Below are 25686 nucleotides of genomic sequence, written 5' to 3'. Positions count from 1 at the left end.
GGGATCTGCCGGGTGGTTTTCCCTTGTTTGCTCACCTTCATATACTAGGGTCTCCATCAAGCCAGAGCCCCTTGCTTTACTGATGCCCTCACTTTAGGGGAAAGGAAACCTGGGGCTGCAATGACAAGATGCTATTTGTCTTCCTCACCTCACTCATTTTTACATGGATGGAAAGGTTGAGCAGAAATTCTGTGCTGAAAACATGTTTGAGATTTTTTCAATCGAGAGGCTCTTGGCCACAGTCAAAAGATCCTGGAATCAGAGGCCCTGGGACCCAATCCTGCCTCTGCCACTTACTCTCTATTGGACCCTAGGCAAGTCCTCAGTTTTCTTCTCTGTAAAATGAGGGGAGTGACCCAGGTGGCCTCCTAGGTCCCTTTCACCTCTAACTCTGTGATCTTGTATGATTTCAATGACCAGCTGGCCCACAGATATTCCCTCCCCTCTGTGCCCATCCCCCATGGTCATTTGAGGCCCTGAGACTCTTTGACACATGTTCTCTCTTTCTTTCCCCACCCAGGTTTCTATGCCATTATGAACCATGGCCCAACTTTACTACAAAAAGGTGAACTACTCGCCCTACCGGGACCGCATCCCGCTGCAGATCGTGAGAGCAGAAGCTGAGCTCTCTGCAGAGGAAAAGGCCTTCCTCACTGCCGTGGAGAAGGGTGACTATGCCAGTGTGAAGCAGGTTCTGCAGGAGGCCGAAATCTACTACAACGTCAACATCAATTGCATGGACCCCCTGGGCCGCAGCGCCCTGCTCATTGCCATAGAAAATGAGAACCTGGAGATCATGGAGCTGCTGCTGAACCACAGTGTGTATGTGGGCGACGCCTTGCTCTATGCCATCCGCAAGGAGGTGGTTGGGGCCGTGGAGCTGCTGCTCAGCTACCGGAAGCCCAGTGGCGAGAAGCAGGTGAGGGCTACCTTGGGGGAGGAGCGGGGGGCTAGGTACAACAGCTTGGGGCAGCAGGGGAACATTCAGCCCCTGCCATGTTGCCCTGGCCGCCTTCCTCTACCTCCCCTCTCCTACTTTCTCAGGAGGAAATGCTGAGATTGGAGGCAGCTACTGAGGCTAGCTTAGCCTCCTGTCCAGGCAGCTTGGCCGGTCAACACTCACAACCTACAACTAAAGAAATGCGGGTCTAGGGACAAGGCCAGAGGCTGCAAGAGGATGGGGTGGGGATGTCCCCTTCTTGGCCCTCTGCTGGGGCCGGGAACCTGGAAGAGAGTCCATTTATCACTTGGTAAAGTTCTCAATCCTTCTCTAGCTTCCTGCTTGGTAAACCTAGGAGAAGTTCTGGATCAGAAGCTGACCAATTGTAGTTATAACCAACCTGCTCCATTCTACCCACTGACTTTAGGAGCCATTGATGGCGTCCTATTCGGGGAGAGAGGTTTTGGTGGTCATTAGGGGAGAAAGCAGTGGAGTCTAGGAGAAGCTCTAGTGATGGACTGAACTGTGCTAAGTATGGCACAGAGACCTGGGTTCAAGTTCTGGTACTGTCACTAACTAGCTGTGTGACCTTAAGCAAGTCACTTCGCCATTCAGCCTCAGTTTCCTTATCTGTCAAATGGGGATAATTCCTGCCCTGCATTACTCAAAGGTGGCTGAGAGGATCAAATGAACTCTGGGATGGGCAAGGATTTTGGAAGCTGTAAAGAAGTTGATAAATGGTTATTAGCTAGTGGTGACCCTTAATTGCAAAAGTGAAATGGTCATCCTTGGCCCCACAGCCCTCACAAGGAAGTTATGAGGATGAGGAAAGTAGAGAGGTGTGGATGGTCCTCAGACAATGAGAACTTGGTCTACAGGAAGAGAGGCCCAGCTTCCAGAAATAAGGAGGTGATTGCCCCCTATGGGGTACCCTCATAAGACCCCATCTGCAGGATTTGGTTCAGTTCTAGGTACCGAAGTTTAGGAAAAACAATAATAAATTGCAAAATATCCAGTAGATGGCAACCAAGCTGGTGGAGGCCTTGAAGCCATGCCATATGAGGATCAATGAAAAGAAGGGAGAAAACAAGTGGAGGGCAGGGGAAGAGGGAAGACCTGAGAGCTGGTTTCAAATATTTGAAGAGTTGTCATGGGGAAAAGGGATTCTGCTGGGCCCCAAAGAGCAGAACCATGAGCAAGAGAGGGACATTTGGGCCTAAGAGGGCAAGAAAACCTTTGGCACAATGAGATCCATCCCAAAATGGGATGGGCTCCCTTTCATCCGGGCCTTCTAGCAAAGGCTGGCTGGCCGCTTGGCTGGGGCTGGTACGGCTTAAACTCGGTGCCTACTGAGGTCCCTTGATGGATTGATTCCAACTTGAAATTCACTAACAAAGGTCAGATATTAGGTAACAAAGGCCTTTAGATCTAGAAATAAATTTAGTGACCAGCTAGACTGACCTCTTCATCTAATGGATGAGGAAACTAAGGGTCCAGAGAGGAGAAAAGACTTGCCCAAAGCCACACAGTGAGCTGGTTTCCTCAGCATTTCTTAGTGGGTTTAGTCTCCTACTGTGGGACTTTTCTCTGGGCAAAGGCAGGAGGATAATAAGACAGTTGGGCAGCCACAGTGGGGGGGGGGTGGAATCCTCTGCACACTGTTCACTTGCTTTGCTTTTCCTTGTGCCACCCCTCCATCCCCACCCTACCATAGCTGGCTCTCTTATTTGACTAGAGACCTTAGTCTTTGGGGTCAATATTCAGTATTCAATTCAACATTCAATAAGCATTCGTGAAGTCCCGATTATGTGCCTCCCACGGTGGTAGATATTGCGGATCCAAACACAAAAAAGCCCGCTGGTCCCTGCCCTCAAGAAGCCTACAGTCTTTTGAATTTGCTCAAGCACAGTGGCCTTCAAAGACTTCTCTAAAGAGGCCAGCATTGCCTGACTTTGCTGCCCCTCCCCCTCAGGTTCTCTGGAGTCTGCCATCCTTATTTGTCTATGACAGATGGCTCCGAATCCACACTGACTTCCCTGATGTGCTAGCAAAGCTGTCTCAACACCTCCACTGAGGGAGGCTTTATTCTGTTTAGGAATGGTGGAGGGTTTGCCAAAGAACAGCGGGCTCTGGGACTAAGGCACTCAGGTATAATCCTGAGCCCATGGTAGAGAGCTGACATGGTGGATGGGCCATGGCATTGGGGGAATCAGAGGCCCCCTTCTAGAGATTGGATCGCAGAGACAAATTTCTTTTCCTTCCCCGTGATTCACAGGCACCTGATAGAAAAGGGCGCGCTAAAGTCTAGAATGGAAGCAATCCACTCCATATTATAGAGGAAACTCTCAGACTGTTGCCTAAATCCTCAAAGACAAGAGCTGCTCTTTATTCCAGACTGATCAGGAGAATGACTTCAATTCTCTGATTTGATTTGACTGTGGCAACCTAGGTCTAGGCCAAAAGAGCAGACTGAAGAGGGACCAGCTGGTTCTGAGAAGAGACTGGGGGCGGGCAACACCTTGCCATGAGCAGTTCATACTCTGATGATAACGGGCCCCACTTCTAGTGTACCTCGGTCCTGGCCAGTCCAACAAGCACTTATCAATTTATCAAGGGGCCAGCCTTGGAATCAGGAAACCCTAGCTTTGAATACTGCCTCTGAGAGACACATACAAAGTATATGAGCACATGGACCAGTCATCTAATCTCAAAGGGTCCCAGGCAACTTGAAGTTACAGATTTGGTGCTGGTATGCATCATTGGAGGAAGTTTCCCCACCAGGACATGAATTCACATGGCTCTGGACTCCCCAACCCCCTTCTCTTTCCCTCGCAGAAAAATGTGTAAGGCACTGGGCTAGGTTATAGGAATACAAAAATACGAGAAGTCCTTGACCTCAAGGAAGTTATCATTTACTATGGGGAGAAATAGATCAGTAAATACATATTGATTTCCTTATAACAACCTGTGAATTAGGAAACATAGGTACAATTATTCCCAGTTTATAAATGAGGAAACTGAGACTCACAGAAGTTAGTGACTTGGCCATCTAGCAAGTCTCAAAATTGACTGGATCCCTAGACAAGGGGCCTTCCTGAGGAACAGTAGACAAAGTATGGCTTTTAGAGGCAGGCTGCTAATTCCAAGGCCAGTGCTGCTCCACTGGACCAGTGACCCATGTCATTGCCAAAGGCAGACTTGAAAATGGAACTTCTCCCACCCTAGTCAGTCTGTTGCTCCCCCAAAGTCGGCCTGGCGCTGGGACAATGATATCCAGCTGAGAGTCCAGATGTCATCACACACTGGCATTCCAGAGGTGCCATGGAGGAGGGAGATGGGCATTTGCCATTCGGGTGTCAGTGAGCAGGCTCTGCTCATTGAAAACATGGCGGTCCCCACTCTGTAGCTAACTGCTAATTTGGCTCTCCAGGGTCATCGAGCAGAGCTAGAAAGCCATACTTACCCAAGGCACTTGGCTGGTCCCTCTCAGGAGGGGCCCAGCTAATTGAAAACTGATTCTTCTCACCTGCTGATGGCTTCTGTGTTTGCCATAACCCTTTCTCCACCCTTTTCCCATTTGTTCTTCACACCAGCCACCAACCCTGTGAGGACTGAGTCAGCGGTGTTTAATGTGAGCTCCTTAACAGTCCGGGACCTAGGCCTGAGTAAGGGCTTAACACACACTGTGTATGTTGAATTAAGGGAAGCAGGGCATTGATCATCCTTATCTAATAGATGAAGAAACTGGGGCTCTGAGAGGTTGTGGCTCCCCGCAAGGCCACACAGTTAGGAACTGTTTGAACCAGGCCTCAAACCCATGGCCTCAGACTTTAAGACCAATATTCTTTCCAGTGTGTCTGGGTAGGTTCATGCACAGGGCCATTTATTATAAGCCCAGCAATGGGAGGGATCTAGGAATGACTACAATGGAGTCATGGCATTGACCTCCCTGTGGCCTCGAGCTCTCTCTTCTGTCCTCTACCTCTCTCAATTCAGGCCACCTTTCAAAGTACACACCAAATGTTGCCTCCTCTGGGAAGTTCTCCCAGGTTGTTCCAGCCTTTGTGGATGAGTTCTCCCTTTTGCTGCTCTTCCAGAGCTCAGAATCTGTCTGTATCACCAGACTGATCATTGGACCACATCTTTAGAGCTGGAAGGTGCCTTAAAGAGCAGTGGATCCCACCATTTCATTATACAAATGGGGAAACTGAGGCAGACAGGGGTGAAGTGACTTTCCCAGGGTTGCACAGCTACGCAGTGTCTGAGGCCAGACTGGAGCCGGGTCTTCCTGATCAGCACTCTGGCCACCGTGCCAGGCAGAGCACTGACTTTGGAATCAGATGACCTGCTTTGGATTCCAGCTCTGCTAGCTGTGATCTCTGTGGCCTCAGATGAGTCACTGAACCTCTCTGGTCCTCAGTTCCTTCATCTGAACCTTGAAGGGCTATAGAAATGTGAGCTATGATTCTGGGAGGGGAGAAGGGAGGACATTCCAAGCATGGGGTGAGAGGTGGGGGGCGGGGAGGTCCGCCTTTGCAAAAGCATGGTGGTGGGAACTGAAATATCTTATTAAGAACAAATAGACCCGCTTGTCTGCAGAGCATGAAGTATCTGATGAGAAGGAGTATGGCCCCAGTTAAGAGCCAAACTGAGGCTCTAAATGCCAACCAGAGGATTTTTGTATTGATGTAGCCTAGAGCCAATAGGAGGAGCCTGTGAAGCTTTGGGAGCAGGACAGGGATGTGGTCAGACCCACACTGCAGGAGGACCAATTAGGCAGCTTGGTGGAGGATTGTGTAGAGGGCCTTGAGTGCAGGGCTCATGGGCATCCTTCTGCATCCCCTATGGGACCACACTTACCTTGGTGCCTGGCACATAAGAAGCACTTAGTAAATGTTTGTTGACTGCCCTACAGAGATGGACCAGGCAGCTGCCACCATCCTATGGCACTGCTCATCTCTCTAGGAAAGTGTCCTGTGAGGCCAATGGGCCCTAGGCCATGGGTGGCAGGATGTAGGGGGCAAAGAGTAGCAGGGGGCAGGAAAATGACACATGGGTAGGCCGAAAGGAAGAGGAAGAGGAAGAGGAGAAGGAAGAGTACGTGCTACCGTGGTCAGGACAAACTGTCCTTGGCTTGTTGGAAATGCAGCTGAGAAATAATCAATGATATCAGATGAAGGGAAATTATGTGAGGGAAACATTTTCTTTTGATTTTCTTTTCATGAGGTGGGGGAGGGTAAATACATGATTCAGTAGAGGGGATCACCAAAACATTTGCAGACCTTTGCTGGGACTCAGCTCCTAGACTGTGGGAAGAACCTGCCACAACTGGGCAATGGCAGGCAGTGAGCAGTGAGCGCAGGCAGGATGAAGCACAAATGCTTCAGCCAGGCCAGTCATTTCCTCTTGGCCACCGTGTGCCTGCAAGTCACCCACTTATCTTAATGGGCTGAGCAGAGACCTGCTAGTGGCCTGAAGTCTCCCGAGAAGACTTGAGGGGCCGTGCCATGGCAGAGCTGTGCCCAGTCTGGGGCCGCCCCTCCCAAAGGCCTATCTTGGAAGGCTCTGAGGCGGAGCTCGGCAAATGAGACCCCCAGTGGGAAACCTGTGAGTGTTGCTACTTGGAAGAAATGAAAGGCAACTTCCTGCCACCATTGAGGTCATAGGACCATAGGCCCAGAGCTAGCAGGGCCCCTAAAGGTCATGTGATACAACCTCTTGTCAAGACCCAAGTTAGGAACCTGGAGGAACTATCTAGGATAAAAAAGATAAATGCCTTTCCCAGAGTTACACAGGTGGGTAGGGGAGTCTGAATTTGAACCCAAGCCTTCTGAATCTAAATCCCACACTTTTTTCCACGAAACCACACTGGCTTTGCAGAAGGGTCTTAAAGGAGGCAGTGGTGAGGCTCAAAGCTGGGGCTGAGCAGGTATGGGCATATATGGGGCAACAGGAAGGCCTAGTGAGTGGCAGCCCCACCCCCACCGCTTAGGAATACCTAGGGAGCCAGAACTGAAAACTAAGGAACCCTCCACAAGGTCCTCCTACTGCCCGTAACCAGGGCACTGCCCAGCACGGATGAAAGTCAAAAAGGGTGAGTATAAAGTCTGAAACTTGGGGTGCAAGGCTCCACATAGGCCAGCACAAGCTGGGGGCAGCCTGGCTAGATAGGCAGTATTCTGAAAAGAGATCGGGTAGCTCCGTAGGAGTCAGTGGAGCTGCAAGCATTTCTGTGAGGCTTCACCTCAAGGAGCTCCCAATCCAATTGAGGAGACAGCAGGCACGTATGCACACACGTGTACACCTAGGGTGGCAAGCCACATCCAAAGCATGCACCAGCCAGGTGACTTTGAAGGGAAAGGGCCACCTGATGGGGCTGTCAGCCACGTCACCCTCCTGCCCCATCACTGCCTCCATTGAGTGCTATGGTGCCCCATCTCCAACAGGCAGCACTTGAGAATGCTTAACTGGTCACCTTTGGCCACCCTCTCATCTCCAATCTCTTCCTTTCTGCAAATCCAGACAAGTCCCCCCATACATAAGACTCTTCCCTCAGCCCTGCCAGACTCCGCTATGTCTCCACTGCCTCCCACATACTCACCCCCACTTCCCACTCCCTACTCACTCCTCAGCCCTTGCAGTCTGGCTTTGAACCCCAGCACACAATGGAGCTTGGTCTCAACTCCACAGAACAAGCTGCCCCTCCCAGGATAAGCAGATCACCTGAAATCCTACAATGTTCCCCCTGCCCTCAGCCTCCTCTGCCCTGACTGGAGGGTAGAGCACTCCACTCTGTCCAGAGCCTTCCATTAGACAGGGGAGAACCTGGACTTGGCTCGGCTTGGTCTCAACTTCATACCACTCCCTAGCCCCCTCCCCATCACCACACACACACACACACACACACACACACACACACACACACACAGAGCCCATTTCCAAAGCTTCCTCAGGTAGTCTTCCCCACTAGATTGTTAGGGGCCGCTAGGTGGCGCCATAGTGCACAGAGCACTTCCTGGAGTCAGGAAGGCTCATCTTCCTGAATTCAAATGCAGCCTGAGACACTTCCTAGCTGTGTGACCCTGGACAAGTCACTTCACCCTGTTTGCCTCAGTTTCCTCATCTCCAAAATGAGCTAGAGAAGGAAGTGGCAAACCTCTCTAGCATCTCTGCCAAGAAAACCCCAAATGGGGTCACAGAGAGTCAGACAGGACTGAAACAACTGAACAACAAATTAGATTGTAAGGTCTCTGAGGGCAGGCACTGTATTTCTTTTCCTTATTCATATTCCTAGCAGTTAGTAAATGCTTAACACATCTTTATTGAATTTGAATTTAACAGCTAAATCCTATGGCTCCTTCTTCCTTAGCTACCATGACAATGCCCTCCTACTGTCCCAGGCAACTCACTAGGACTGTCAGTCACAGAGAGCCTGATCTGTATTGGTAGAAGGTTTCCACACTGCTAGTTCCTTAAACTGTTGAACGGAGCAGATCTGGACCACACAAAGCTCAGACGCATCATCAGTCTTCATTCCCAAGGAACAGAGTGTAAATGACTGCAGCCTTTCTTTGTGGTGCTAGAGAACACTGACCTTTGGCTTTATTGGGTGGCCTTGTGGGCGGAGAGGATGATGTCAGCCCCACTGCTCCAGCTGGCTGCCCATCAGGCTGGGCATCCCTGGAAGTACGCTAGGAAGAGGATCTCAATAAGCAAAGGGCGTGTGTCAGGTGCATTGCTGGAGAACTCCCCATTCAGGGATGGGTGTGCCTAACTGGCCTCTGATGGCCCATCCTGCTCATAAACCCCCAGGGTTCTGCCTTTGCGCATTTGTTTGGGAAGAAGCTGTCTTGGCAATAAAGCCATTCCACAAAAGAACTGGGCACAATAGGGTGCTTGAGAATTCCAATTAGAAACTTGGATCAGTTAATCACAATAATAACTGACTTGTAGCCTTTGGATAATTTGCAAAAGGCTTTCCATATTAGCATCCTATGTGAGCTTCACCACAGCCCTGCCAGGTGGCTATTACTGGTATTGTCAACCCCATTTTGTAGAAGAGGAAATTGAGGCAAACTGAGGTTAAGTGACCTACCCAGGGCCATAGAGATAGTATCAGAAGTGAACCTGGGTGACTCAAGGTCCAGCTGGCTATTATTGGGAGTACTTGAGAAAAGTGACCTTAGGAGAATTCTGGACAGTCTGTGGCAGTGGGTGAGATGCTATCTTCCTCCGTTCCCATCTGTCACAAGAATTGAGCTGAGATCTAAGAGAAGGCGGCTTAAGCCCAAGCTTATTCTGTCCACTGTACTATAATACTGTGTCATGAATGCACATGTCACCCATCTGCGGGACAGCTGCCCACCCCACACCAAGCATCTGTTAAGTGACTGCTGTATGCCAGTCAGTCAAGAAGCATTTGTTAAGTGCCTACTGTGTGCCAGGCACTGTGCCAAGCCTGGGGAAACAAAAAAGAGCAGAAGACAATGCTGAGGCTCTCCAGGAGCCCCCAAGCTAATGGGGGAGACACCCTGCAAACAACTAGGGTAACAGGGAAGAAATGCACAGAGAGGAAGCACTAATTAAGGGGGATGGGAAGCCCAGAGGTGGAGGTGAGGCTGAAGAGCTCCCAGGAAAGGGGCCCAAGTCAGGGAATGGGCCATCTTGTTGGGGAAGCAGCCAGAGGCCGGGCCTCTGGGTCACAGAGCAGCTTCTGAAAACCTTTCACACCAACCAGAGCATTTTACATTTGATCTTGGAGGCCCTAGAGAGCCATGGAGCTTACTGAATAGGGGGGCAACATGGCTGCACCTTATATTATGTAGGATTGCGGCACCGGGACTGCCTTTTGCACGGGGAAGTCCCATTTCAAATTCCCAAAGGCCCCACAGCAAGGCTGGAAAGCAAAGGCCTCACATTCATTCCCACTGCTCAGCCTGCTCTGAGCCCCCAAACCGAGCTGCTCCCCATACCAACCAGAAGCAGTGCTAAAACAATTGAATAGCTGAGCCTGTCCATTCCTCCCTCTTCCCTCCACACAATATTTCTTTTCTTCTCGGAACTCAATTTCTAATGAGAGGCCAGGAGCACCCAGGGTGACTTGGAATCCTGAGAGAAAGCAAACAGAGGAGTGCCATATTTGACTAGGAATCCGGGCCCTCGCACTTGTTATGGGGCCCTGGGCAAGCCACGGCATCACTCTGGGGTTCCTCATTGGCCCAAAGTGACCAGTAACACCTGTGACACCTCCCTCATAAAGCTGGTACAAAGAAAAGTCTTTGCAGTCCTAAGGGAACATAGTATTGTTGAGGCCTAAGAGTTGTGCCCTCTTCTGTGAAGGGCCCTCCCAGCTGTGTAGCCTGTGATTTCTACCTATGGAGTAAGCTTCTCCTAGTCTCACAGCCCATTTGAGAGATGGAAAAACTGAGGCCCAGAGAGATTCAGTGCTTTGCTCAAGATCATACCAACAGCAAACAAAACTGGGGCAGGGACTCTTAGCATGGCATCATCCCCCACAGAGCTGACATGGTACTTTGCTCATGGTAACAGGTCAGACAATACTCGTTGACTCATGTGGTTTGTGTCCATTTTTCTGATGGTAGATATAAGTGCAAATGTTGCACACACACACACACACACATGCACACACGCACTTCACCACCACACTGGGCCCTCATTGAACACGTACCTCTCTCATCGTCTTGAGCTTAACAACTTTTGCTGCTTCTCCCATGTCTGTGTGTCTTGGCCTAGGTCCCCACTCTGATGATGGACACCCAGTTCTCAGAGTTCACCCCGGACATCACGCCCATCATGCTGGCTGCCCACACCAACAACTACGAGATCATCAAATTGCTCGTCCAACGCAGGGTCGCCATTCCCCGGCCCCACCAGATTCGCTGCAATTGTGTGGAGTGTGTGTCCGGCTCAGAGGTGGACAGCCTGCGGCACTCCCGCTCACGTCTCAACATCTACAAGGCCCTGGCCAGCCCCTCGCTCATCGCCCTGTCCAGCGAGGACCCCATCCTGACTGCCTTCCGCCTTGGGTGGGAGCTCAAGGAGCTCAGCAAGGTGGAGAATGAGTTTAAGGCTGAGTATGAGGAGCTGTCCCAGCAGTGCAAGCGCTTTGCCAAAGACCTCCTGGACCAGGCTCGCAGCTCCCGGGAGCTGGAAATCATCCTGAACCACCGCGATGGCCACGCCGAGGACCTCGACCCCCAGAAGTGCCACGACCTGGCCAAGCTGAAGGTGGCAATCAAGTATCAGCAGAAAGAGGTAAGGACTCCCAGGCATTAGCTCACAAGGCCTGATGTCTGAGCTGCCAGTTGGCTCACTTCTCAGGCCCTGCCCTCTGCCACCACCGCCACCACCTCAACGACAGTAATTGCAAGAGACAACACTTATGTTAGCTTCAAGGTTTGCTAAACACTCCCCCTAGGTTAGCCCATTCTCAAGACAGGGTCACTGGCCCAGAGCAACAGCTCACCCTGGAGGCTCTCAAGGCCAACCTTCAACTTCACCTGGGCTGCCTTTTTCCATGGGATGGCTTTGGCCTTGAGCGTTTCCAGACCCTAGTCAGGTGTGGCTTGGGTCTTGCTGCTCAGTGCCACATTCACTTGGGTGAGCACAGAGCTCCTTTGCCACCTGTCCTGATGCCTGCCCCCCTTCTACAGCTCAGGGTAAATCAGCCCAAAGTAGTCATGCCTCCCCACTCCCTGAATGTTTGGGTCCAGGTGAAGCCAGGTTCCAAACGACCATTTGCAGTAGGTGTGGAGGGGAAAAGCCATCCCCACAAAAGTGGGCTGGGGTGGGGACTAGGCAGAGGGAAGGACATCAGGGCTGATGGTTACTTAGGTGATGGGTGGATTTGTTTATGGTCTTAAAGGCTGATTGTAGAGAGAAGAGTAAGTCTCTTTAAAATATATATGCTTTAGTGAAGCCCTCTGGCATTTCCAGGAACCCCTCCTGCCCTTCCATACTGACAAAGGAAATGATTAAGCACAAACATTTGTGAGCGGGACTCCATCTGACAGTAAACACAGCATTCCTCCCTCGCTGTTCCCCACTTCTCTACTCTAGGGAAGGAGATAGGTTTCATTAACGGTCTGGACCCATTTTTTGGTGAAATATAGTTCTTTCCAAGCTACTTATTTCACTCTTCATCTTTTCTTATCAATCTTTGTACATCTCTCTAAAGTCCTCATAATTTGTTATTTCTAATTGCATGAGATTCTGGTATGTTGACATGCCCTGGTTGGCTCAGCCATTCTCCAACTGATAGGGACTCACTCTGTCTCTATTCATTTACTACCGGTGTTTTGTTTCTATATTTGATTCCCATGGCATATTTGCCCAGTAGTGGGATAACTTCAGTCAAAGGATAGAGACAGTTGAATCACTTTTCTTTCATCATTCCAAGTTGATATCCAGAACAATTGGGTTAATTCATAGCTGCACCAACAATGTATCAGTGTGCCTATCTGCCCACAGCCTCACCAACGATTGCTGTTCTCGGTTTTTTAATCATCTTAGCCAATTTGCAGAGTATGGGATCTCAGATCATTTTCTTAATCCCGGGCTGGCAGAGATATTTATTCATGGATTCTGCCCAAACTTGCTGCTTATGACTTCACTAAGATAGTAATCACCCTTAGCAGCATTAGTGCCCTTAGAGGTCAGGGCCCTGGTCAGTGGACCTCACTCACTCCCATGCCCTGGGGACAGCTCTGGGTGACACAAGTTGATGGGAACTAGAGTCTGAGAGATTGGGCCAACTGGGAACTTACTGTAGATTACTGACTCTCCTTCCCTTGGTGTAAAAGACCCCCATAACTATGCATAGTCTGTTTTCCAGCTGATTGCTAATTAGCCACAGGACCTCTCAGCTGCTCCTCATCTCAGACTCCTCACTTACTGGGACCCTTCCATGTCCCACCATGTGACTGCGGGCTAATTAATCCAGCCTATATTCCTTTCCCTCCAACCATCAGGAACCTTCTATTTGTCATTTCTCTTCCCCCTATTGGTCTCTCTCATATCTGAATGCTCCTTAACCTGAATTCCAACCTTCCTCATCCATATCTGGTCTGAATCCTGCCTTACTTACTCATAGGAATGAGCACTAATCTCTGAATTCAGCTTTCACAGCTTCCCAAGAGGGTCCTGAGCTCCATTTTGCCCCCTGCATGATACCAGTCAATAAATATTTATTAAATGCCTAGTATGTACCAGGCACTGTGCCATCCATGAGCAGAAGTTACTCCTCATGAAGCTTCATGATTCCTGGCGCTGTTTCCTCTCTGGTCCCAGAGACAATCCCTCAGGCCAAGAGAGTTACATCCTCTCACTGAGGTGAAGTGACTGGATGAAAGGAGGAAGATGCTTCTTTTCCTGTACAGTGCTGAAAATTACAAAGGAGATAAGACATTCACTCATACACAGTAACTCTCCCCGTGCACATGTATTCTCATGGTTTTTGTGCTATTGCTTCTAAGGGTTTTTAAGCACATGTTGCATGTTTGCAATGATAGGTACTTGCCCCCAGGGGCCAAGAAGAGATGCTCTGTTGCTCAAGTGATGCTTCATTTCACCTGGTTTAGGATTCACTGACAGCTCTTTAGTGCCACCATTGCCTTGAGACTTGGTGAAGGGATCGGAGCCCCTGGCTGCTCACTTCTGCCTGAGTCCTCTCTCAGTTGGTCAGAAATAGGATCCATTTACTCCTGTGCCCTGCCCAGAGACACCCTTGGCAATATTCCAAGGCTCTTTACCTAGGGCTCCTGCTGGGAGTGGAGGAGAAAAGCTGGGGGAAAATGCAGGCACGCTGGGGAGTAGTTTTGAAAGAGGCTTGACTCAGAGAATCAGCAAATGGGAGAATGCAGGCTTGTTCTGGGCTGTTCCTCCCCCAGCATTCAATGTGCTCCTCTTCTAGCAGTTCTTGAACAGCCTCTGCTGCTGCTGGGTGAAGCCTGGCTCACAAAGTCACAGCTTGGGAGCGATCAAGATTTTTCAAGTCACTCACTGGTTGAGAGTGCCTTTTCCACATTGTTTGCCTAATGGCCAGTTCAGTTCAATAAAATTCTTAATATCGACCAAGAAGGCAGGCTGTTCCTTCTTTGAAATCCTCAGAACAAAAGAAGCCAAGTATCTAGAAGCTCCAGAGGGCATGACACCTTGGGAAATCTGCATGAGTGTCTGTGGCCCTCAGGTGCGCGCACGCACACACACACACACACACACACACACACACGTACACACGCACACTGCACGCACACACACGCACGCACACACGTACACACGGATAAAACCTGTAGCCCAGAAGCTGAGCTGGAAGGGACCCCCAAGGCTATGTGGTCCAGCCTCCTCATTTTCCAAGGGAGGGTCACGCAGGAAGTCAATGTAAAAACTGGGATTTGAACTCAGGTCCTCCAACTCCTAAGTCAGCACTCTGCTGTCTACCCACCACTGAGTCAAGCATGTGTTTGCTGACCTCTTGGAGGCTGCCCAGGTTATGGCCCCCTGACCTTACACCTAACTCCCTTCAGGAGTTCCCTCTGGCCAATAGGATAACATCCTGGGGCCAGTCCATCCTCATCATGGAATCAGCCAATGCAAACCCACACAGCCCATCATATCTAGTCAGCCCATCTGGCTGCCCACCCTGGCCATCTCCTTCCCAAATGGCCTGTCACCACCTGGGTACCACTCTGAGAACAATACTGAAATCAACAGAGGCAGCTGCTGGCATAGTAGAGCGCCAGGCCTAGAGTCAGAAAGACCCGAGTTCAAATCTGGCCTCAGACACTTACTGTCTGGGTGACCCCAGGCAGGTCACTTAACCTCTGCCTGCCTCAATTTCCTCAACTGTAAAATGGGGATAATAATAGCACCTACCTCAAGGGGTTATTGCAAGGATAAAATGGAGATCATATTCTTAAAAAGCATTTAACATCTGGTCCAATGGCAATGCTCATCTTTTTCCTGATTGTCTGCTACCTTGTCTTTGCTCACATCATCCCGTGAGCCTGGAATGTGTCTGTTGAAATCTTTGCCATCTTTTGAAACCCATGTTCCATGCCCCTTCCTCCATGAAGCCTTCCTGCTGTCCCCCTCTCCCCTCCCAGCCTCCAATAATATTCTCATGATGCCTCCTCTGTTTATATTGACTCACATTTCTCCAGCCCTTTGAAAGGTAGACCATGTCTTGGCCTTTGCGCAGCCATCTCAGCCGGGTCTTGTCTATCTGCCGCTGATGTCTAGTGTGATCTACCTTCTTGGGCTCAGGAAAACCATGCCTTCTGTATTTGGGTGCCTCACACAGAAGAAGTACTCAGGAAATAGGAGTTGGTCATTCTGTGATAGACCTGCATGCAGTGAAGTGTTCCGTTCTTCAGCCTTTCCTCTGATGTGATGGAAATGTGGCATGGAATTGGAAGACCAACTTTTTTTAACCTGTTCTCATTCGTGTTCCCTCTTCCATGTTGTAAGCAAGACATCCCACTCCAGGCCGCTGAGTTACCTGGAATGGGTGTGTCCTTCAAGCTCCCAAGTGATGTCCAGGAGTTTTCTGGGGGTTCCAGGGCTTCCCACTGGCACTTGTGGGCTGCAGACTAAGGAAAGCAGAGATGTGCCATGGCTTGCCCAGGCTGGTGAGCTCCTAGGTTTGATGAGAATAATCCTGTACTTGCAGAACCACTACATTTGGCATTAGATATAGACATGGAATGATTTGGTTGAATCTCGTTGGGCCTTCTGGGAGCTGATAAAGAGGGGGCACCCCCCCAAAAAAAGCTCTTTAGAACACAAGCTTAGCCTTCAGTGGAACAGCACCCATTCGTTTCTATGGGGCTGAATTTGCAGCTGAGATCTAGGCAGCAAAGGGATCGGCTGAATTTCAATAGCCTCCCTGGCTCTCTTGTCTCCTTGGAGTGGATCCTGTCCATGCCGCAGACCCCAAGGGCAATGCAGGGTTTGGCCTAGCTGGCCTCTGCGGTGTCTTCCACTGCACAGATTCCCTAGTTCAGTGCCTAAACATGATTTCCACTCTGAGAACCAATCCCATCTGATTCAAAGGGGCTGTGTGTGCTGTGCGAGGTATCTGGGGCAGGGGCTGGGCCACCAGAGGCTTCTGGCTCGGTTCCCTATGTGGGTGGCCCCGAGGGTGGCTGGGACAGCAGCAGTGGCAGCCACCTCATGCCTTCACTGTGGTGCTCCCGGGCAGTAAGGGGAGAAGTGGAGCAGAGGAACCTGATTCCTGGGGCTTTGCAGAGGAACCTGATTCCTGGGGCTTTGTGGGCTTTTCGCTGAGCTTCTCTGATTCAGACAACGTAACTGAATTCCTCTCAAGGCGCTGAGGACTTTCTGCAGGAGATGTGCAAATGGGTCTTGGCCGAGCCTGGCTGGTAGCGCACTTCCACCAGCAGGGGAGGCTGCCAGGCTCCCCCGCAGTCTTCTCCCTGCCCCCGACACCTGATGGCCTTTTGCCCCATTGCTGTGCACCCCCCTCCCTCCCCCACTAGCTACATCCACCCCAGTCCAACCCCAACAGGGGGCTGTCAGGGGTCTAGGTTTCCCCAAAGCCATTTAGGCCTGATTGGGATGGGGGTGGGGGGGAGCTCAGGGGCAAGTTGAGAATTTCCTTGAAGCTTCTATTCCCCTCTCAACACCCACCCCACAAGGCAGCAAACAAACCTTTGCCTTGAGAAAAGTGTGTGATGTGACATTTGCCTGTTATAGGATGTGACATTTAAATTTTCATGACCAGTGTTTAAGTGATTGAGAGAAGGAGGGGAGCTATATTGTTGAGCTGCTTCCCATGATTCCTAGGGAAGAAAGAGCCGGCGGGCTAAGGAATGTCCTCCCAAACCACCCGTTCCGCGCCTCACCTTCCTCATGATGCTGACACAAAACATAGTGTAGCCTGAAGATCACGAAGAGAAAAGTGCTTGTGAGAAACCATCCAGAGTGAGGGCTCCCAAGGGGCCCTCATTCCCATTCCCGGGGGACTTGGAACAGTCTAGACAGTGACTAAGCCACTCTATCTATGTCACGAGACATTTCCCTGAACCAGAGGGCATGGGCCATGGAGACAGGGAGACAGAAAGCAGACAGAAAGGAGTCTCAGACTGGGGCTGGAAAGGTACCCAGACCCTGAAGCTCTAGGTGCCTGGGTGGGCCGTGGAGGAGCAGAGAGAGGCCAACCCCTAGTCAAGCATCAGAATAGCCTTGGAGTCATCATAGGTGCAAAGACACATCAATGCAGTTACAAGCAGGCCTATGGGCAGAGCTCTGGTCTCATGGAAAATGTCTGTGCTTTGCTGGGGACAACTCTGGGGGTGCGGACGTAGCTTCCAGAGGGTCCAGCTGCCAATGGAAATCCTATGAGAGCTAGAATACTGAGGAGCCACTCTCAGACCATCTCTCCTGGTGGTGGCCACATCACCTCCCCCCGCCCTTCCTCCAGTCACATCTACAGTGCTCCCCAGAGGTTGGCGTGCTGTGCCATCATAGGGCTGCAGTCACATCTGTGAGATGCCACATCTGCCAACTTGGCTACTGCTCCCCACAGCTCCAGAAGCCCCTAGGCCCTAATCACCACCAAACTCAGCTGCCTGGCTGAGAGAAAGCCCCCAACTTGGTGTCATGCTAGGGCTTACAAAACACTAGCAAAGAGCAAAAGAGGGATCGGGCTTGTTCTGCTGGGCCCCAGGCCCGGGAGGTAGAAGCCACAGAGGCAGATTTTGGCTCCCTGGCATCTCTGAGCTGGAAGGGAATGAAGAGGTCATTTAGCATAAACCCTAGCTTAGGAGTACCAGCAAAAGGACGCTTACGACCTCCCATGGCAGCCCAATGAACTTGTGGAGAGCTCACGTTACTGAGAAGTATTTTCTTCTATGGAGTTTGACTTCCACTCATCCCTAGCTCCTTGTTGGGGCAGGGCTAGAGGATATAGTGAGTTCTATTTGTATTTGCTGGATGTGAGAGGCCCACCAGACATGTAAGTGAAGATGTCCAGTGGCCAGTTGGTAATATGGGTCCAGAGTTCAGGAGAGAAATAAGGGCTGGATATATAGAGCTCACTGTCCAAGTGCCATTTTCAATGTGCCCAAAACCTTCCTGCCAATCAGACGTAACTAGAAGTGGCATGGGCTGCCCTGAGATGGTGGCAAGCTCCTCCTCCCTGAAGGTGTTGGAGTGGAACTTCCTATTTAGCTAAGTGTGCTCTCAGAGGTCTCTGGCACCTCAAAAATTCCAGGAAGACGCCTTCTAAAGCTCTCATTTTCTGCCCCTACTGGAACAGCAACGTGCCCATCACATCAGAAGCCCATTCATGTGGCCACATGACTGAGGTCGCCTGCTCCCCAAGGTCAAAGGAGGCCACCACTCTCTGAATGTCAGGGAGGAGGATGCCATTCCCAAAGAGATGCTCTCGCCAAGTGAAAAAGCCACATTTGAATACACCAGCTGCTCAGAGAAAGCTCTCATGTGCTTGTTGCTTCATGCCTCCCTACAGCACAGGAGGAAGGGTGCAGCTTGGGAACGAGTTTGTTTCAAATTAAAGCTGATCTTGGCCCGGGACGCAGACAATTCTAATGGCTTGACGTGAAGGGCCACAGTTGCAGTTGGTTTCCTGCCATAGGCTTGATTGAAGGATACATAAAGACAGAGACAAATTAGCAGGCTCTAGATGGCACCAAGCAGTCCTGGCTACTCTTACGTAGTCATCCCCCCACCCCACCCCGCCCCTGGGTCAGGTCCAAAACCCAGAGATGTGATGGCCGTCACTAGAAGTCTAGTCTACATGGATGAAGATGTCTATTACAGCCAAGAGATCTGTCCCTTGGTGGGGGCGGGGGGTGGGGGAGGGTTGTGGCTTAAATCGATTCTCTGGACAAAAGATCCCACATAGAGGGGACTTGGCTTAAACTTGGCTAGGCCTACATGTGATTCACCCCTACAGAGGATTTTATTAACCCTAGGGTCAAGTACCAGGCATATTCTCAAGGCCCTGATGGCTAAGTAGACCTGGACCTACTTTTGCTATAAGTCCCCACCAGCAGTCTTTCTCTCCACTAGGACTGAGGGAGCATCAAAGCCCAGAATTGGAAATGTACCACCCAAGGGTGAAGAGGGGTTGATGTGACAGTGAAAGCTAGAATGAGCCTTTCTTGGCCAGTTCCCAGCTTTACCCCAGCCTCAAAAACCAACATCAGCCTTGTGCCTACGTCCTAATGCTCTTTAGTACTCCAATCAGTCAACTTGAGTTTACCCTCCAATACTACCCATCCCTACATGCCACAGGGAAATGCTTGCCCATTGTATGGTTCTTGTCCACATGTTCCCAACAGGTCACCACAGCAGTTCACTGAACATGCCAGAGGCCTTCCTCAAGTTATCTCCAGGAAACAATCAGAGCCCATGAGCTGTCCATCAGTCCTCCCTCATCACTTCTTGACCAGCCTATTTCTTTTGCTCATACTTTTCTTTGGCGGCATCCTTCTCACCGAGTCTCCATCATCCCATTTGTTCTATGTGGTACACTGGATCTCTCCATTGCCCTTTGGATGACCCTCCATTTTACCTCTTTGAAGATTGCTGTTCAATGAGCACAGCCATCAGAGCCTTGGAAGAGTAAGTGGCCCATGCTTATTCAAAGAACTTTGTCATTTTCAAGAAGCAATCGAGCCTGCTGTCCTCCACCTGTTGTCCATTTACAGAGGCGGATGACGTTGAACTGTGTGCGGCTCATAGTCCGGACAAGCGGCATTCTTCATCCTCTTGAATAGGGCCATAAATTGCAGCAGCTGCATCCCCCAAAGCCTCGGCCACAGCTGCTTCTCCTTTCCCATTTGGCCTGACAAGGCCTCTACTTGCTAGCATTACAGTCCCTCAGGGAAACAGCAGCCACCCGGCCTGGCGGCCAACAATTAGGCCGGAACAAAAGCAGTCATTCGGGAAGAGCCAATAGATAGGAACTGGTCGATGCACTTTCGCTGTTTCAACACATGTCCAGTCAGAATGATGATAATGAATACCACCATTTCTATTGTGCCTTAAGGTTGATGGGGTCCTTCACTACAGCACTGTGAAGTAGGGAGACAGGGGCTATTATTATGGAACATATTTTATTTTATTAAGTGGCTCAATTGTAAAGGAGGTGAAACGTGTTCTTGGAGCCCCTCCTGTTGCTTGAAGGCATACAGGCCATGAGTGGCAGCTGGGCTAGGGAAGGACACAGAGGTCCCAGAGCACAGAAGCAAGCAGGCAGGCCCAAATCTAAAGGCCACGCATGCCAGATACCCAGCTGAACCAGAGGGAGCCAAGGAAAGGAATATTGTGTCCCGGCTCCCAAAGTAAAGTGAGGCCCTGCTCACAAGGCAGCTGGCCTTCTCACCCTGCTCAGAACCAGTCTCGAGGGAGCTGGGGAGCCAGGCCAGGCGGTGGTGACAGAAGCTAAAGTAAAAAGCATGGCGTTTTCTGGACACTCTTGCTTCATAGGAGGAGAGAGCAGGGAATCATGGGGTTAGAGCTGGAAGGGGCTTTACAGAGAAAGAAACTAAAGCCCAGAGAGGGTATTGACTTACTCAAGGGCACACAGGAAGAGGCAAAGCTGGGATTTTGATCCAGGTCTTCTGATCCAAATTTCTGACTGGGTAATACAAAGGTAAATGAGACCCAGCCCCTGCCTGTGTGAAGCACTCCACAGTATGAAGCAGAGGAAGAGAACTAAGGCCCAAAGAGGGGAAGGATCACAGCTGACTGGGGCAAGTCCCAGGATGTCAGCTGCTGCTGCTGCTTTAGGTTTGGAAGGGGCTTCAGAGATCAGCCTCTCGCCTGCATCCCCACCAGGAGGCCAGCAGTTAGCCTTGGCACAAAGATCCCCATTCCACTTGAGGACAGATCTCCCCTGGGTACTCTCTGAGGTCTTTTGGGACTCCAGTGATATCACTTACACAAAGTGCTGGATTCAGGTTATCACTTTTACTCAGCGATCCTGTTCCTTCAGTGGATCCTCATCTCTACTCTTTTCCACATCCCGATGGTCGGATTGTATTCCAGTTTCTCATTATTCTTGCTTGGTTGTGACTCCTAGAACTTAACTGGGAAGGCTTCCTGGAAGAGGAAGCATCTGAGTCCTCTAGTGCGGCGCTTAAACCATGGGTCACAATGCCACCCACAGTTAAAGAAGCTCTGAAGGAGTTGCGAGTGGAAAAAGTTTAAGAAGCCCTGCACCCAACCTGTACCCCTAACAAGTGGTCCTCCAGGCAGAAGGCCCCCGCAAGGAGGAGCCTCCTGCTGCTTTGGGACGACAGACAAAGTTGGCCTCTGCCACCTCTGCCGATGGCTCCTGATTCCACCCCTGCTCACTCCATCAGATACTTCCCCAGGCTCCAAACCTTCTCTTCTCCAGGATAAACACCCTTGAGCCATTCCCCTTCACTGTCCTGGGAGCCCTCTTCTGAGAAAGGCTTTAATCACTTACCTTTTCTGGCACATGCATGACAATCACTTAACAAATGCTTGTGACTGTCTGCTGGATCCCAAGTGCAGGGGGCTTGGATGGACTGCTCCAATTTAGAGAAATGTCTAGGATGCTTGCTAGTCAAGTGAATGTTTGAGGGAAAGGGGGCTGAGACTGAAGGAGGGCCAGGATGCTCTGTTCTCCCTGCCACCCGGGAGCCATTCACCACTGGGCCAACGGCCTGGGGACAGAAGTCGATAAAAGGTCTTTCGAAACTATTTAATAGAATAAGCCACTTGAGGCTCTGCCCCCTGAAACCTTGTCTGTTATGACCTTACCCCTTTAGCCATTTGGTTACATACTTTTCAGGTAACCCAGTCTCCAGAGTTCTGTCCCGTCCCACCCCACCCTCTTCACTAGCCAAATGATATTCGTGTTTGCTGTCACTAATAGCACCATCTCCAAAGCAAAGGCTCCTTCCTCTTACCTTGTCTGAGAGACATCCCATAGCCCTCCCTGCCACAGGTAACTTGGGAGGAGGCTGCTGCCATTGAGATGATACAAGAACGAAGGGAATGGTTTCATCTCTCACGCTTGAACTGTGATTCTGTCCCTCCAAATGGAATGCATTTTAGCCTGACTTCATCCTCTTCCTCGCAAACCAGCTTCCTTGTTTGTATCTATCCTTCTGGTCACCTGGGCTGGAGTGCTCCAAAGAATCTGTGCCGCCTTGCTGTCCCCTCTGCTCTTCGTACCGCCCATAGATCACCAAAGTGTCTCTGTTGTCCCTTTGCAAGGTCTCCCATACCATATTGTGTGGGATGCCACTCAAATTAAAAAAAAAAAAACCACAGAGGTGTCCAAGGAGAAACAGAAAGTTAATTTATTATTATTATTTCAAGTCTCGAGAGTTGACTGTCCCTCCACCAGTATGCTCTGATGAGGGGAGACAAAGACACAGAAACAGAAAGTCAGTTTAAATAGCCCTAATGATTAAACTCCCCCACCCCCAGCTGTCCGTTAACTCGGCTCACAATCTCACACTCGAGACTCTAATATAGGACAAAGGACATACTATACATCTCTATATTTCTTAGTTTGTTCAGATAATGTCAAAGAAGCAATTACAAATGTGCCGTCAAGCTACACTTTGTACTGTGGAGCCAGGTCACCATAAAAGATAATTTACAATTGTTTTGGAAGGTCTGAGAGATTGAACAGACAATGAAGGGAACTGGAAGGCATCTGAGTAAGGTACTGTCAAAGGGAGATAAGGAGACTTGAAAATTTAAGAGTTTTCCGGGGCTTGGGACAAAAGGCACATCTGGATAAGATCAGAAGGTAGGCCAGGGCTTAACAACTGGACACATTTTAACTGCTGTTATATGGCACTAAAAAAACTTACAGAAATCTATACTTAACTCTATCCTACCTTCTGAACTCATTACCAGATTTATCCCAAACCTTAATTACACAGAGAAATCTTCACTGGGACATCCCATTCAATATCTTCCTTTTCCCATCCCCTGCCTGCTCCCAGGCCCTTAGCTCTCGCCCTCTGAATTGCTGTACCAGTGTTCTGGCTATCTTCCCTGCTGCCAGCCCCACCCCAGACTCCACCAGCCCATTCTGCACACAGAAGACAAATTCCTCTTCTGGAAGGCTCATCACATCACTCCCGTGTTGCTGAGCTTTCAGTGGCTTTACCCATGTCCACAATTTACTCTGGCTTCTCTCTCCAGCCTTTTCTCTCATCGAAGGACTTGCTTCTCCCTGCCTCAACCACAAATAAGCCCTGCGGCTGGGAACGGCCTGCTCTGAGCAGCATCAGGCCCCTGGAGGGCTCCTCCAAGGGAGCTTGCACCATCCCTGCAGGCTGGTTCTAATGTCTTCTCACCTCAGAGCCTTTCCTACCTCATCTCATTCCAAATGCTGCTCTTGTCTTCTCCCTGAGTGAGCAAACAGCTTGGTGTTCCCACCTGAGCATCTGCTGCTGAATTCCTGCCAACACCCAGACCTGACCCTGAATATCAGGGCAGATGTTCACCAGCCAAGGCGCAGAGGAAGCTAATTACCATAATGATTTGCAATTGCTCAGCTATGGTAATGAAAGTGTATATTAATTTGTTCATAAAATGCAACTAGTAGTTAATAATGTTTTTCTTCGTCAAAGCACTATACAAATATTAGCTTGTGAATCTTAAGTCTTGGCGAAATTCATTATCTTTGTTGTTATAGGGGAATAAATCCTAGTGATGAGTTGAGCAGCAGAATCGAGATAATCAGTGCCCAGGTGGTACAAGGAAGCCCAGAGTGCCCAACTCCTAGGTTTAGTTCTTTGCGGCATCTGGTGCTCATCCATATGGGTCCTTGGCTTCTCAAAGGGAAATGTCTGTTGTGGCCAGGGCCTGAACTGGCCAGCCCACAGGGGAAAGGGTGACTTGCAGGGAGAGAAATGTGGTTAGCTGCCTGTTCTTGAATCTAGACACCCTTTGAAGGCATTATGGGTTGGCAGGGAGGAGAGAACACATTGACCTTCATCCTGTCCCAGTGCCATTTGTTTGCTCTTCTTCCATGTCCCACCTCAGTGCCTTTGAACAGGGGGTCTGCCATGTGTGGATTGTGTCCCTTTCTAACCTTCACCTCCCAGGGTCCCTAGCCTTTTGTGTGCTTGGCACATTTTTTGTATTGTGTTATTGTTCTCTGCCCCTAGTAAAATGTAAGTTCCTTGAGGTCAGTGACTGTTTCGTTGTTGTCTTTGGGCTCCCCACACTAGCACATGTGTTTTTAGCAAATGCTTGTTGAAACTGAAGAAATGTTTGTTGAAGTTTCCAAGCCGCTGTCCGAGAGAGTGCTTCCCACCATGTGTTGAGGCCTGGTCAGTCACTCAAGTGGCAGGTCTGCATTACTCCTCTATATTCACCTCTGTGCCAAGAACCCCATAGTCATCCTCATCTGGGAGATCTCGAATCTGGGGCCTAGGCCCTGCAGTCAAACAGTAAGTGCCTTTTGTGAACCATCTCTATGTCTAGTCTCTGTGCCTTTGTACTGGCTGTCCCCCAGTCCTGGAATGCTCTGCTCCCTTCCTTCTACCTCTTAGTTTCCCAGGCTTCCTTCAAAATTCAGCTCAAACAGGGGGCCTTTCCCCATCTCCCAGATTCTAGTGCCTTCTCCTTTCAGACTGCCTTCTGTCCAGTCTGCCTCTATCAACCAGAAGCTCAAAAGAAGGTGAGATTGGATGACCAGAAGCAAAGAGTGGTTGCTAATGGTTCAATGTCAATGGGTCAGGAAGCCCCCTCTGGAATATCCCAGGCTGTGGACTTGGCCCAGTGTTAGGCCACACTTTTTATCAATGAGTTTGATGAAGGACTAATCACTATGTTCCTCACATTTGGGGATGACAGTAAAATGGGGGAAAACAGCTAATAGTGAGTGGGTGGTGACCAAGTCAAGCAGGCTTCAGCATTGGGATAAATGTAAACTCTTGCATTTAGGAACAAATAATCAATTCCAAGAACCGAAAGTGAGGAAGGCATGGATAGAGAGCAAATGTGCTGAAAGGGATCTGGGAGTTTGACTAGATGACAAGATAGGTATGAATGAGCCGTGTGATGTGGTAGCTAAAAAGGCTAATGCCAACTCGGGCTCCTTTAAGAAGGAAGGAAAGAAACAAACATTCATTAAACACCTACTGTGTGTCAGGCACTGTTCTAAGCACTTTATAAATATTATCTCATTTGATCCTCACAAACACTCTGGGAGGTAAGTGCTATTGTTATCCCCATTTTACACATGAGGAAACTGAGGCAGACAGCAGTTAAGTGACTTGGCCAGGCTCACATGACCAGTAAACGTATGAGCTCATCTGAGCTTGGGCCTTCCTGACTCCAGACCCAGCGGTCTATGCCTCAGAGGGCCAGAGCTCCTAGCAACAGGGAGGTAATGGGGCCACTGTACTCTGCCCTCACATCAGACCTCATCTGGAGATTAGTCCTCGACCCCATGGTTTAAGAAGGACATCAGTAAGCTGGAGAGCATTCAGAGGAAGCCAACCAGCATGTGAAAGGCTGTAACTAGCATTTGTAGAATTTTTTTCATATAATAGTGGGAATGACAGACCTTGCTTTATAATCTTATTGGCAGGACCTCTACTGAGGCAGCTACAAAGTGCTGAGCCTGGAGTCAGGAAGGCCCGAGGTCAAATTTGAACTCAGACACTTATTAGCTGTGTGACTCTGTCTGCCTCAGTTTCCTCAAGTGTCAAATGGGGATAAATGCGGCACCT

At 49.9% G+C, this 25686-nt stretch overlaps 1 protein-coding gene across 1 annotated transcript in view; it reads left to right on the top strand.

The window, feature by feature from the left end:
• Positions 1-541: 541 nt before the first annotated feature.
• Positions 542-25686, top strand: part of TRPC5 (transient receptor potential cation channel subfamily C member 5) — a 73338-nt gene continuing 48193 nt past the window's right edge. Inside the window, exons 1-2 of the mRNA XM_078147824.1 lie at positions 542-919; positions 10694-11215. Coding sequence (XP_078003950.1) covers positions 542-919; positions 10694-11215 — 900 coding nt within the window. The remainder of the gene's footprint in view (positions 920-10693; positions 11216-25686) is intronic.

Source organism: Phascolarctos cinereus, unplaced genomic scaffold (genome assembly GCF_003287225.1).
Source record: "Phascolarctos cinereus isolate Bilbo 61053 unplaced genomic scaffold, phaCin_HiC Scaffold_8;HRSCAF=390, whole genome shotgun sequence".
NCBI classification, from domain to species: Eukaryota; Metazoa; Chordata; class Mammalia; order Diprotodontia; family Phascolarctidae; genus Phascolarctos; species Phascolarctos cinereus.
Note: the sequence above shows the minus strand (reverse complement) of the source record. Positions and strands in the feature narration are given on the sequence as shown.